Source organism: Bos mutus, chromosome 3 (assembly GCF_027580195.1).
Source record: "Bos mutus isolate GX-2022 chromosome 3, NWIPB_WYAK_1.1, whole genome shotgun sequence".
NCBI classification, from domain to species: Eukaryota; Metazoa; Chordata; class Mammalia; order Artiodactyla; family Bovidae; genus Bos; species Bos mutus.
Window position 1 is genome coordinate 3,124,415 of NC_091619.1, and position 13,742 is coordinate 3,138,156.

At 48.5% G+C, this 13,742-nt stretch overlaps 1 protein-coding gene across 5 annotated transcripts in view; it reads right to left on the reverse strand.

Annotated features, from left to right (window-relative positions):
- Positions 1-9,547, reverse strand: part of CFAP45 (cilia and flagella associated protein 45) — a 33,764-nt gene extending 24,217 nt beyond the window's left edge. The window contains exons 1-3 of one of the 5 annotated variants that reach the window (XM_005892078.2): positions 9,450-9,546; positions 3,693-3,818; positions 718-854 (exon numbers count right to left, since the gene is read on the reverse strand). In XM_005892078.2, the coding sequence (XP_005892140.2) occupies positions 718-854; positions 3,693-3,818; positions 9,450-9,452 (266 nt within the window). In that variant the 5' untranslated portion in view covers positions 9,453-9,546. Of the gene's footprint in view, positions 1-717; positions 855-3,692; positions 3,819-9,449 lie in introns of those variants that run through there. The other 4 variants (XM_070365841.1, XM_070365834.1, XM_070365815.1 and 1 more) reach the window with 4 other exon arrangements.
- Between the last annotated feature and the right edge of the window lie 4,195 nt (positions 9,548-13,742).

The window sequence follows — 13,742 nt, forward strand, 5'->3', positions numbered from 1 at the left end:
CCTTCAACACCAGAGCTGACCAGACGATGCTCTTGGATCTGTGGACCAGCCGTGCCTCCCCAGATCGCGACACAGGATGCATCTTCTGGGAATTCAAGTTTTTAGTGAGTGGAGCCATAGTTGGAAGAACAGTTTAGAGAATGGAGCACCAGCAGAAGAGCTAAACCTCTGAGTGACAGGGTTGGCTCCCTTCATGTGACTGAGCTGGGCCTAACCCCACATAAGGGGCCCAAGCAAGGGAGCTGCTCCAGTCAGGAAGCCGTGCTGAGCTAATCCCAAAGGAACCCCAGAGCTTTGGGGAATTTCCTCTTCTGGCCTCAGAGCCTGGGAAGAAGCCCTGGGACTAATTAGGCATCTGGTCAGTTTTTCCTTTGCTTCAGATTCTGGATTTGGCCAGAAGGAAGTGACTCATCTGGACATTTCCCCGACCAAGTGCACTATTCAGGGCTCAGAAGGGACCCCCCTCCCCAAGCATCTACCCTCTACCAGCCCCATAGAACCCACAGTAGCCAGTAGCTGGGAATCAAGGGCAGTGGCAGTAATAGATACAAGGCGGGGACAAGCAGGTCAAAATGGAGAAGAAACGAGAACCAAGAAACCAAAGGCAGGAAATGGATAGGAAAGAGGTGGGGTCCACAGTGACAGGACGAGACCAGGTGGGCTCCCCGTCCCCCCACACAGGTCCTCACAGAAGGGCTCCGTGCCCTGGGTACTCACATTAGCTCCCGGACCATGTCCCGGGTGATGAGCTGGATGGTCTCCGGCTTGTGGTCCAAGCCCAGCGCCGTGAGAGTTTTCCGAATGGCATGCTTATCTCGGAGCAGCACGATGGGGCTGTCACTCCGGGTCAGGGGCTGGGGGGTAAGGAAGGGCAGCTTAGAAGCTGGTCACCCCACTTCTTGCTGGTTAGCGGAGGGTGGCATCTGCACCCCATCCAGCGTCAGGGGAAATCAGCTGGAGCCCAGACTGCAGGAGCACCCAGAGTAGCCAGGGCACTGAGCAAGCAGCGTGGCGGCCAGATGTGCTCTGTACCGACCAGCTCTTCTGAAAGCAAGGCTTCTCTATAACTCGTGCAGATACTCCCAGAGGGATGGAGGCCCAGGGAGAGGTTTGCTAGTGTGTGTCCATTCCTAACCTGAAACCATCAGGAATGAAAATTTGGGGTCTCTTCGTTCTTCTCCCCCCATCATTTACAAAAGAAAAACTAATTCGCTCTCCTGGACCACATCGAGGGTCTTTAGCATACAGTTCCTTAGGGACACATTCAATCTATGATATTTGTTATTTTTAATTCTTTCTAATTCATTTACTTTGATTCCCCCCGAAAAAAAGCCCTATGGGGTAAGTTAGAAATATGGCCCGGTGGATCTGCCCTTAAATCTAATATGGTGAGGCAGTCAGTGAGTTAGAATTCAGCAAAGAAAACACAAATTAGATACATGAGTTTTTTTCAACTTTCTGACCGTGAAGGAGTTAGATAACAAGAAAATGAAATCATTTGTTTCAGGGAATTGTTAACACAGGAGAGGATTTCACTTATCAGGAACACAGTGTCTGCGATCCTGAGTGGAGGCAGGGCACGGCTCAGGTGGAGGTCCGTCCAGTCTGGAGGCCGGCTCTGTGCACACCCGTTCCCGGAATGCTGCTGCCACCTGGTGCCCATCTCTGCCTCCCAGCGGCTCAACTCAGTCAGGTCACAGGCCGCTTCTGCCCTCTGCTGACGGCTGGGAGGCTTCCGAGACTCTGGTCCAACAATAAGCCCAAAAGACTGAACCAGGAATAGGCTGTGTGTCAGCCGCCCTCTCTGGCAAGCCGGCAGGACTAAATCTGGAGAAGTCGGCCATTTCCAAACCTGTCTTCACTTTAGCTAGAAGAGTCCCCATGGACTCAAGACAAATAAACAACATGAGTGTAAGCGAAATTGAATTGCTTTGATTCTTTCCCTTGTCAATAGGAAACAGCTTCTAAAGGCAGAAAGACACCCATCTGGAACAATCTGGAAAGTCCTTTTTAATTCACAATGAGAAGAATGAAGGGTAAGTGTAGACATCAAAAAGACCCTGATGCTGGGAAAGATTGAGGGCAGGAGGAGGAGGCAACAGAGGATGAGATGGTTGGATGGCATCACTGACTCAATGGACATGAGTCTGAGCAAACGCCCGGAGATAGTAAGGGACAAGGAAGCCTGGTGTGCTGCAGTCCGTGGGGTCACAAAGAATTGGACAAACTTAGCAACTGAACTGCAACAAAGGGGAGACATCACCTCTTCTCTCCCTGGTCCACCTGCAGCCAGTGGTGTTCACGCCAGTGCTTAAACCACTACTGGTGTCTTTCTTCTTTTTCCCTCTCCTCTACTTTTTTCTCTCTTTTTTCTCCCTTCCAGTTGTATTGGGACAAAGTTGACCTACTGTTTCAGTTCAGTTCAGTCGCTCAGTCGTGTCCGACTCTTTGAGACCCCATGAATCGCAGCACGCCAGGCCTCCCTATCCATCACCAACTCCTGGAGTTCACTCAAACTCCTGTCCATTGAGTCAGTGATGCCATCCAGCCATCTCATCCTCTGTCGTCCCCTTCTCCTCCTGCCCCCAATCCCTCCCAACATCAGGGTCTTTTCCAATGAGTCAACTCTTCGCATGAGGTAGCCAAAGTATTGGAGTTTCAGCTTTAGCATCAGTCCTTCCAAAGAACATCCAGGACTGATCTCCTTTAGGATGGAGTGGTTGGATCTCCTTGCAGTCCAAGGGACTCTCAAGAGTCTTCTCCAACACCACAGTTCAAAAGCATCAATTCTTCAGCGCTCAGCTTTCTTTACAGTCCATCTCTCACATCCATACATGACCACTGGAAAAACCATAGCCTTGACTAGACGACCCTACTGTTTAGGTTTAAGGTATAGCATAACTATTTGATTTGCCATCATGAAGTGATAATCATAGTAAGTTTAAAGAACAACCATCATCTCATATCAATACAAAATTTTAAAAAAACAGACAAAATTTTTCTGTGCTGAGAACTCTTAGGATTTACTCTCTTAACGACTCCACTGTCCCTTTTCTTTCTCAATCTCTCACCGTTCTTCTCTCTACATCTCATTCTCTTTCTCTCCTCCCTTCCCACCTTCTGAATGTCATGTGTAACCAAGATCACTCCAAGTAACTCTCTGGCTCTCCTTCTCTAGTCATCAGCCTCTTAGACTGGCTGATATTTGCAAATAAATATTTACTTGCTCGTTTTCCAAAGCAAAGTAATTGTTTCAGCTGAGCAACTGGGAAAGAAGGATGATTTGTGTTCTACTCTGCGCTATTCTTGGATGGAGGGGGGATTATGTTGAACAACAATTATGTTGTTCTATATCTGCAAGCCTGGGCCACTGGCACTCAAATGTTTCCATCACAGGGCGTTCTCTGAGCAAAGAGCAGACACTGAGGGTTCAGCAGTTGAGCCTCCCTTCAGCATTATAACAGATCTTCAAATGGTGCACAGATGTAAAGATCTCAAGGGCAGAGGAAGCCAGGTGGCCTGTTTACATGGGCCCCACAGAGTGTCTGAGCTTGTCCACTGGAGCCGCAGAAACCCCCACTGCCCTCAGTCTGAGAGTTCCCTGGGAGAGGGAGTGACCTGTCCAGAGCTAGCTTTGTTCAGGTCACAAAGCTCCTGGTGACAGCTCCCTGGAGGGACTGAGGCACGGTTACCTTGATAGCTCCAAAAAGGCTCTCATCCACCTCGGAGCTCAGGGCTTTGGTCCGATAGCGAGGCCTATTCCTTGACCTGTTGGAAGCAGTAGAGGCAGAGCTCAGCACGCCAGCTGTGCTTAATGGCTGCAGGGAGAGGCAGAAATTTGGGCTCATCAGTACCGACCGCCATCTGCACCCCGGGCAAGGTAGACGCTTCGCCAGCCCATGCTGAGGGAAGGTTGGGTGGGTGTATGGGAAAGCACCTGGGTAAATCCTGAAACACAGGAGACGCCCTACAGGAGCAGTGGCTTCCCTGGACACCAGCCCAGCAAGAAGGAGGACTTCTGAGGTTTCTGAGCTGAAGAAGTCCAAGCCCTTGCACAGCAGGGAAGGAAAGCGGGCAGGAGGATGATTCAGTGTCAGCCCAGTTCTCGTTTCCCGCAAGCAGTCTCTTGTGAGGCCACATGGGCTGTCCTCTCCAGAAAGGCAGTGTCGTCACCTCCAACCTCGTCATGTGAACACCAAGCCCCCTTCACAGCTGATGCTACCATCTGACCTCCTCCATGTCCCCACCATCTCACAAGGTTACGGTAGGGACCCGAGGACAGTAACGCTGAAAAGCCGGCAGGTGCCTGATAAACTTTGGTGGCTGAACGACTACCAGCTACAATCAGGCAAACAGGTCCACCCTGAAGCTGTGTCCACCACGAGGCTCTTTCACTCTCAGGACTGCTTGAATGTGCGTGTGCGTGCGGGCATGCTCAGACACTTCACTCATATTGGATTCTTTGCGACCCCATGGACTGTAGCCCGCCAGGCTACACTCGATTTTCCTGGCAAGAATACTGGAGTGGGTTGCCATGCCCTCCTCCAGGGGAACCTCCTGACCCAGTGATCGAACCCACGTCTCCCGCATTGCAGACAGATTCTTTACCACTGAGCCACTGGGGGAACCCCTTGAACACGCATGAGTCAGTTTTTAGCCATCCAGTACTCTTCTAGGTTGGATCCTTGTCTCTCCCATCTAATGAGCTGAAAGAGACAGGGATCATCTCTGAGCGTAGAAGCTGAAAACATCAGACAGCTGCCTTCCAAGCCTGGGCAAAGGACCTAGGTGAGCCATCAGATCCCCCAAGCCTGACAATGAATAGGGAACTAGTGATGTAAGAGGGGAACATGGAAACCCCTTCTGACAAAGGCAGCAGTGGCAGTCACTCCCTGTGTCTGGGGCAATGCTGATAAGGGCGCCAGGAGCAGCTGCCACGATAAAGTGCCAGCCCCGGGGGTGGCATCAAGGGTCTTTGCCAGGCCAGTGCCGGGTTGTGATCTGAGCCTCAGTTCTGGCTGCAGTTCCTGTGTGTTTTCATTTTCCAAGCCTAGCTGCCCAGCCTTGGCGTGAACTCTGTGCATTCTCCAAAATCCTCTCCATACATTCCCTTCTCCCTAAATTGGAGTTCTGGCTCTGTTGTTTATAACCAAGAACCCTGACTAACACAACCTCCATTCCCCAAGGTCAGTCCCACTTCAGCTCAGCCTAAAGAGAAGTCTGTCTCCAGGGGGCGGTTTCTGTGAGGACTGTGGGACAACTCCAGGGTTACCCTAAATCTCATTCTGGAGGAGCCCCCATCTCCTGCAGTTCTCGGAGATGGAAGACCCTGGTGCAAAGGGCTGGACACGTCAGGTCGACCAACCCTGGGAATGAGCAGCCATCAGGGGGACAGGGTGAACAGGGAAATGACCGTGAATTCCAGGTCACTAAACACTGGGCGATATGTTTTGAATGCTCTCTCTAATCCGCCATGACCACAGAGAACTCCCTGCAGCACCTGTTCCACCTGTGGCAGGTTTTCGCACCAAATCGGGCAATTATTCTCTGGCTGGCTCCATTCCACACAACAAGCATGGCTGTGTGTGCCCTTCCCTCCCAGCCTGGCACAGTCAGCAGAAGGGTCACAGAGGGCGCCTTGCTTTACAGCCTCTGTCAGCCCCAATACAGCAGAGCAGAAAAGCTTTAATTCATGAAAGGTAAATACAGGAGCCCCAAGGATGCCTAATAACAGACTCTGAAGGGTTATTACATGGAGAGTGGGGAGCAACAACTCCCCTTTCCACCAAAAATAGAATAAGAAGGAATGACTAGAATCCACAACAGGTGGGACTGAGGCAAAGCTTAAGGAATAACCTGAAATGATGAGGGCATTGGATCACAAGAGATGGTGTCAGTTCCAAGGGGAAAGGTGCAGAGTCTGGATGTAGCAGGACCTCGATATGCATTTGCTGAAGAACGAATGAATGAAACCAAGCAAGATGACCTCTTGGGGTCTGCAGACCAGACTGAGACAGAAGCCTTTCCAGAATACACCACCACTCCACATTTTCCACATCACGTATGTGGTCTGCGCTGGGGAAAATAACGTACATGAAAAGGCTTTGGAGCACAGATGGAAAGCATTATTGTTGTTTTGCGTTTGTTTTCCTGCTTCTTTCCAAGGGCTCCTGCAGCCTTCCCCTCAGGCTCGGGTGCCCACCAGACTGTAGGATCCTCCAGCGCTGGGACTGTGTCACTTCCCTCCTACGCCCTTGGCACCCAGGTCAAGAGGAAGTCACACAAGAAATACTCGACTGCCTGAGCCTCGAAGTCAGAACAGAGGAAGGAAAACAGATGATGACCACAGAAAAGCAGCCGCTTGGCAGAGCAGAAGGAAGCGTTGAGCTCTGGGGTTGGGTGGCTGAGAAACCTCACTGGGGAAATGCTGACTTTGAAGCCACAAGCCTTACACCAGGGTTAGAATAACCAGTTTTGCCAAAAGCAACAAGAAGGATTAGGGAGGTCACTGTGTAAAAGTACTAGAAAAAATGAAGGAACAAGCAGAAATGGAAAGTTAGATCCCTCTGGGCCAGAGGCAGTAGCCAAGAGGTTCTTCCAGGAGGTGAAGGGCTGGTTTTATTTCTTGCATGACTTAACAAATTATAAATATCCCCAAGAAGCTGAGCTGTGCCTAGAGTGTTCATCTTCCTTGAGGGAAAGCATCTCTGGTAGGAAAGGAAAGACCTTTGAGCGGACAAGGATGATTGGGGAAGAAGAGGATTGGGACAGAAAAAGATGCCAGCCCTAACCTTTATATTTTCCTTTTGGTGACCTAGCTGATGCCTTATCTCTTCAAATAGCATCCCATCCTATGTCTGTAAGAATTCAGCCCCTGCTGGGGGCTCCAGGAGAGATTCTGATGCAGAAAGATTAACTGGTTAACCAGAATACGATTTTCACATCATTATAAACGCAGGGTGATCTCCTTAATGTATCAAGTTTAAAAGAAAGTAGATTATATGAAATATGCAAGTATTGCCGTAAAAACGCTCCTATGAAACCGAAATGTGTCACTGAAAGAAGTTCACAAAATGTTTAACAGTAATTTCAGGTGAGCATTAGCATCTTAAGGTATTTCTCATTTTGAATAATGATCTGCATTGAAAAGGTAACTCTCTTTATGGCTGAGATAGGGGAAGGGGGCACTATTTTTACAAAACAAAGCAGTGGACCTGGTGCCCTGACTCTGAACACAGAGAGTGCAGCCCTTAAAAAGCTACAGTGCCAGATGTCCTGAGATCTGGGATGTTCAGCTCAATTCCAGCAAGACAGAGCTGGATCGGGGCTGGAACAGAGCGGCGTGGAGTTTCCCTGGTGTAACTGTAACACCTGGCAACTGAACAAAGACGAAGACCTGTCCTTTCCCGGGTGTGCTCTCCACTCAGGGACCTAGTTTCTTTCACACATAGGTTCACCACCGGCTTCACGCTCTTGACCTGATTCTACCTCCTTTTCTGTAGACTTTGGTTACGAAGAAGGTGGGGATGCCCATGTACCAGGCATCTTGCCTTTCACTCAGGTCCTCCCTCTCCTCAAATACAACCAGGTTGGCCATCTGTGGGGTACCATTTGAAGATGACATCCTACTCAACACTGAGGCCCTGTCCCTCCTTCTGGGGGATGTTATTTATTATTTTTGTAAGGGTCCTAGTGGTGTGCCTAATTGTGACCCTGTCTCCCCACTCCTCCAAACAGCCTGAAAAGCTAGTAAGTAGCATCACACACACACCCCTAGCCTGCCAAAGGTCAGAGATCACTAACTTGACCCACTACTTCTCAAAGGTGCCCATATGCCCTGTCCTCTCCAAGGGACTTCAGAAGGGCTCAGTCAACAAACCAAAGCCCCACTCTGAGTGGCCCTTGGATGGGGAATCCCTGATCTGGGTGAGCTGAAGCCCACAAGTCTAAACAGGTGCAACTCACTGATTCATTTGACTTGGAGATAAGACATTTTCGAAAGAGGCGAAAAAGGGAACTAACACTTCCTGTGAGCCCTTAGATGCCAAGTGCAATGCTAGGACCTCACAGACATAGCACCGGGCCCACAAACCTACGTGCAAAAGAGACACTAGATCCCCGGGTGGAGATAAATATGGAGATCCAGGGATAAATATGCACCATAAAAAGCATAAGTGAAAGGAGACCCCTGCTGCAACATTGCAGAGAGTCCTCAGAAGTTGGGAACTGCTCTCCTCCAGAGATTTGTTGATTTTATCATTAACAAAGCTCTTCTAGAAACTCCAACTTGGGGACCCTGAATTTGAACCACACTTAGTCCCAGAAAAGCAGAGTGACCTCTGAGCATGAAGTGTGTCCACAAGTACACTGAAGGAGCTACCTTTGCCATAGGGTGTGCACCCAGAAATTCTAAGGTTATTTCCAGTAACCCAAGGCTCCAACACCTACCCTCTGCCCCACCTCACTTATCCCTTAGGGACCACACCATCCTCCCTGGATCCCAGACACTACTTTCTTTCCTTCTCCCAGGCATGCTGTCCTTCCAAACCCTCATGTCATCCTGTCCACCCCAGGGAACTGCAGGCCTGCTAGACCAGTCTCAATCCCTCAACTGGGGTCTCCTGCATTGCAGGTGGATTCTTTACCAACTGAACTATCAGGGAAGCCCCAATCCCTTTCCAGGGACTTTCAAATCTGGTACCCTATTCATTCATTCACTTATTCGTTTGCAAATGTTTGTTGAGTACCTATGAGTGACCCAGACCCCCAATAACAAGAGAAAACTGGGGTTCGGGGACATTAGGTGACTTACATATTGTGGCACTACTAGTCAGACATGGTGCCCTGACTTTGCACACAGAGTGCAGCCCTTTCAAAACTGCAGTGCCACGTGTCCTGAGATCCTGAGTGTTCAGCTCAAATCCATCAAGACAGAGCTGGAACGCAGCTGGAACAGGGTGGGCACAGGGCAGTGTGGAGTTTCCCTGACTTAACTGTGACACCTGTCAACTGAACAAAGACGAAGGCTTGTCCTTTTCCTGGGTGTGCTCTCCACCCGGGCATCTGGTGTCTCTTTTGCACATAGGTCCATATAGGCAGAACATAACCTGTTATCTGGCCTCCTCACCAGTGGTTTTTCCACATCACATCCCACAATCCACAGCCAGATGGGAGGGGGATGAGGATTGGGACAGCACTTTTCCAGCTCCTCGGCTCAGCCCCAGATTACATTTTCAGTCGCGATCGATCCCACTCCTTATTTCTCTCTTGGATCCCCCTCCGGACTTCCCTAACCTCTTCTAGGGCTGTCATCCCTGTTCCTGGACCTTCTGACCCCCATACCCAACTTCTTTTCCCCCCGCAGATCCTCATTTTCCCCGCCCAGAACCCCAACACAATTGAAAACACGTGAGGTCCCCATCCGAGGTTCTCCACACCCGGGACCTCACCATCTCAGCCGCACGCCCCAGCTCGGCGCCTCCACCGCGTCTGCAGCCCACAGCACCACTTCCGCTCAGGGTGTTGACGCGTTACCATAGTAACCAAGAACGCGCGCTCCTGGGTCCAGGCCCCGCCCCCGGCCCGGCCCGGCCCCGCCTCTCCGTTCCAGTTTGGCGGAGGGGCGAGCGCAGTGGCTTCAGGAATCCGCGCCTCTCTCTGCCTGTGTCCATTCCCGCCGGCGCTGAAGCAGGGAACCCTCTCTCTGAAAGAATGACCCTCTCTGGAGCGCCCCGCTCTTCTTCACTTTGCTTTGATTGAACTCTTAGGTCAAGATCCAAATTGTCAAGGGCCTAGCATGGGTCCGGGTCTAACTGCTGCCAGCCCCTCCAGGAGCCAAGCCAAGGTTCACGATTTTCCCCCTACTCCCCATTTAGGTTACCATGGTTACCGTTGCCCCAGTGTGAGGAGCCAAGCCAAACCCTGGTTAGAATTTAGTCTGCAGAGAAGCAAGCAGGATCCCCCGAAACAACTTTCAAAACAGCAGTCTGGTTTGACCAAAGAAAGGACTTCCAGCAGTGAGGATATGTATGTAGTTTAAGGAGCAGTTCCTTAAAATGTTGACTTCACACCTCCAGCTCAGAATTACCTGGGAGAGTTTATTCAAAATAAAATGTAGATTCTACCAGACTATCTGAAATCGAAATCTATGGACCTGGCTCTAGGGAACGCACCTTTTAACGCTTCCCGGTTTGTATGTACTATTCTGGAAAGCTTTTTGGGAGTTTTACGATTTTCGCAGTTTGGTTTGGCACCTCTGCCTCCCAATCTGCCTGCAATGCAGGAGACCCCTGTTCGTTTCCTGGGTCGGGAAGATTACCTGGAGATGGAAACAGCAACCCACTCCAGTATTCTTGCCTAGAGAATCCCATGGACAGAGGAGTCTGACAGGCTACAGTGCATAGGGTCGCAAGAGTCGGACAGGATTTAGAGACTAAACTCTACCCCCTCCCAACCTGCAGGGAGAAAACTGAACTGGTCCCCCCAGCCATACCTGCTCCAAGCCTCAAAAAAACCTTTCCACCCGACCAAGTACTGATAAACTGAACTCCTGGACCAAAAAGAAGCAGTAACTGCAGTCCTATGAGCCACTTCCCCACCCCTAGACATCTCTCCACAGTCCACCTTTCTGGAGTTTGCTCCACCCTGACTTTTGTGTTGCAGAGCCAGTCACTGCCTCCTGTGACACACTCGGGGCTGAAGAATTGGCCGTGGAGTTAGGGCTGCAGAGGGCTGTTTACAAGCTTCAGGGGAGTGGGGGAAGGGAAACCAGGTCACCCCCAGCTGTTTTAAAAGGACTCAACTCTGGCAAGCTTCACATTCCCTCCCCAGATTTCCCAGCCTTAGCTCCTTTGGGATCCTTCGGACAAATTGAGGGAGTGGGGTAGGCTGAAAGTGTTGGAGGTGAGATCAGAGGGAGGGGGAGACAAGAGTAGCTATCCTTCCAGGGACAGTCCTCCCAGCTCGAGGGGTGGGGGGGGAAGGGTTTGGGCTTTCCTACTACAGGCACCCTTCCTTCCCCAGCCTCTTCCCTGGAGCCCAGAGAGGAAGGAAGATGAAGTAAGCAGTCACTTGAGGGCTGGATACTTCCTCTGCATTTTCCACCCAGTTCTCACAGCCCCATCTGTGTGGAGGGAATTATTATCCCCATCACCAAAGAGGAGACTAAGGCCAAGAGAGTTAACTGTCCGAACTCAAAAGTTCTCAACCCAGGCTGCCTCACTGAGGAAAAGGTGTGAGGTTGACTCAGGAAAAAGGGGGACGAAGGAATGCAGGGTAAAGGAATTGCATCCCAGGCTTTTGTCCCTGGTGGCTCAGACGGCAAAGAATCTACCTGAAATGCAGGAGATGCTGGTTGGATCCCTGGGTCGGGAAGATCCCCTGGAGAAATGGCAACCCACTCCAGTATTCTTGCCTGGAGAATCCCATGGACAGAGGAGCCTGGTGGGCTACAGTCCATGGGGTCACAAAGAGTCGGACACGACTGAAGCGACTTAGCATGAACGCAGCTTCAAAAGAAGGTTGAGGGAATTCCCTGGTATTCCAGTGATTAGGACTTGGAGTTTCCACCGAAGGGGCATGGGTTCGATTACTGGCCTGGGAACTAAGATCCTGCATGCCACACAGCCCAGTCAAAAAAAATTGCTTGAAATATGGACAGAGGATCTGAATCAATGTTTTTCCAGAGAAAACATACAACAGCCAACAGGTACATGGAAAGGTGCTCAATATGATATTGCAAGTCAAAACCACAATGAGACATCACCTCACACATGTTAGAATGCCTATTATCAAAGAGACAAGAGCTAGTAAAGCAATTATCCTTCAATAAAAAATAATTAATTAAGAAAAAAGACAAGAGACAATAAGTTTTGCTGGGGATGTAGAGAAAAGGGAATCCTTGTTCACTGTTGGTGGGAATGGAAATTGGTACAGCCTCTTTGGAAAACAGTATAGAGGTTCCTCAAATAATTAAAAATGGAACTACCATATGATCCAACAATTCCACTTATGAGTATTTATCCAAAGGAAATGAAAACACTGCTTAAAAGGATATATGAACCCCATGTTCACCACAGCAATAGCCAAGACACGGAAGCAACCTAAATATCCATCAATGTATAAAGAAAATATTGGGTGTGTATATATACAATGGAATATTATTCAACTGTTTTTTTTAAAAAGACTGAAATCTTGCTATTTGCAACAACATGGGTCATCCTTGAGGGCATCATGCTAAGTGAAATAAGTCAAATAGAGAAAAACAAATACAATATGGTATCACTTATATGTGGAATCTAAAAAATAGAGAACTCATAGGTACAGAGAACAGACTGGTGACTGCCAGAGGCAGAACAGGGGGTAAAAAAATACAAACTTCCAGTTATAAGTCCTGGGACTTCATTGGCTGTTCAGTGGTCAAGACTCCACGTTTCCACTGCGGGGGGCATGGATTCCATCCCTGATTGGGGAACTAAGATCCCATTCACCATGCAGCATGGCCAAAAAACAATAAAAGTCCTGGAGATATAAGGTACAGCATGGTGTATATCGTTAGTAATAGTGTATATTTGAAAGTTGCAGATCTTAAAAGTTCTCATCCTAGGAAAAAAATTATAACTATACATGGTGATGAATTATTGTGGTGATAATCTCACGATAAATGCAAATACGGAATCACTGTAGTGTACTCCTGAAACTAATACAATGTTATATGTTAATTATATCTCAATAAAAGAAATTAATGGATTTATGAGACAAAAGTAATAAAAATGAACCATGAAATCAGTAAAAATTATTTTGAAACCAAGAAGCAAATTGAAACAAAAATTTTCAGATTATCAAAAAAGGTAATCCGATAAATGTTAGTCGCTCAGTTGTCCAACTCTTTGTGACCCCACGGACTGTGTAGCCCACCAGGCTCCTCTGTCCATGGGATTCTCCAGGCAAGAATACTGGAGTGGGTAGCCATTCTCTTCTCCAGGGAATCTTTCCAACCGAGGAATCAAACCTGGGTCTCCTCCATTGCAGGCAGATTCTTCACCTTCTGAGTCACCTGGGAAGCCCCAATTCAATAAGAAGAATAGAAAAAATTTTGAACAGAATAAACAAGTGCCTGGATTGTTTAATAATACAATTAACCAGAGGGGAAAATCACATGAATATATTGGTGAAATGTTAAATTTCTTGTTGGTTTGACATAAAAGATTGACACTGATGGTGACTGCATAAAATTCACATTAGTACACTAAAATGAGGTATGACAGTCTGGTCAGTGAGTGCCATCAACTCAAAGAATATTTAAGATGATGTACTGAACCATCCCCTCAAATCCTACAACTCATATAAGAAATTTCACAGATTTCTCAAATTTGACAGCAATCAAAAAACTGATACAACAAGAAACTGAAATGAATGAAACATTCCAATCTGTCAATAATAAAAGGGCTGATCAAAATCATGCCAGAGGAAAAACTGGTAGTTCTTGGCTGAGCTACCAGGGAAGCCCATTCTCTTTAAAAAGTAATATTAATACTATAAAGCCATTGACATGTGGAGAGACAAAAAATAAGCAGCCAAAAAAAGGTAAAGGCTTTTTTCACTTGTTTCAGGCAGCGAATTTGTTGACTTAAGTGTACCACGTGAGAATTGTGAGTTAAGTTTTACTGGGGGCAAAGTGAGGACTGCAGCCCAGGAGACAGCACCTCAGAGAGCTCCCAGAGACTGCTCCAAAGAGGAAAGGG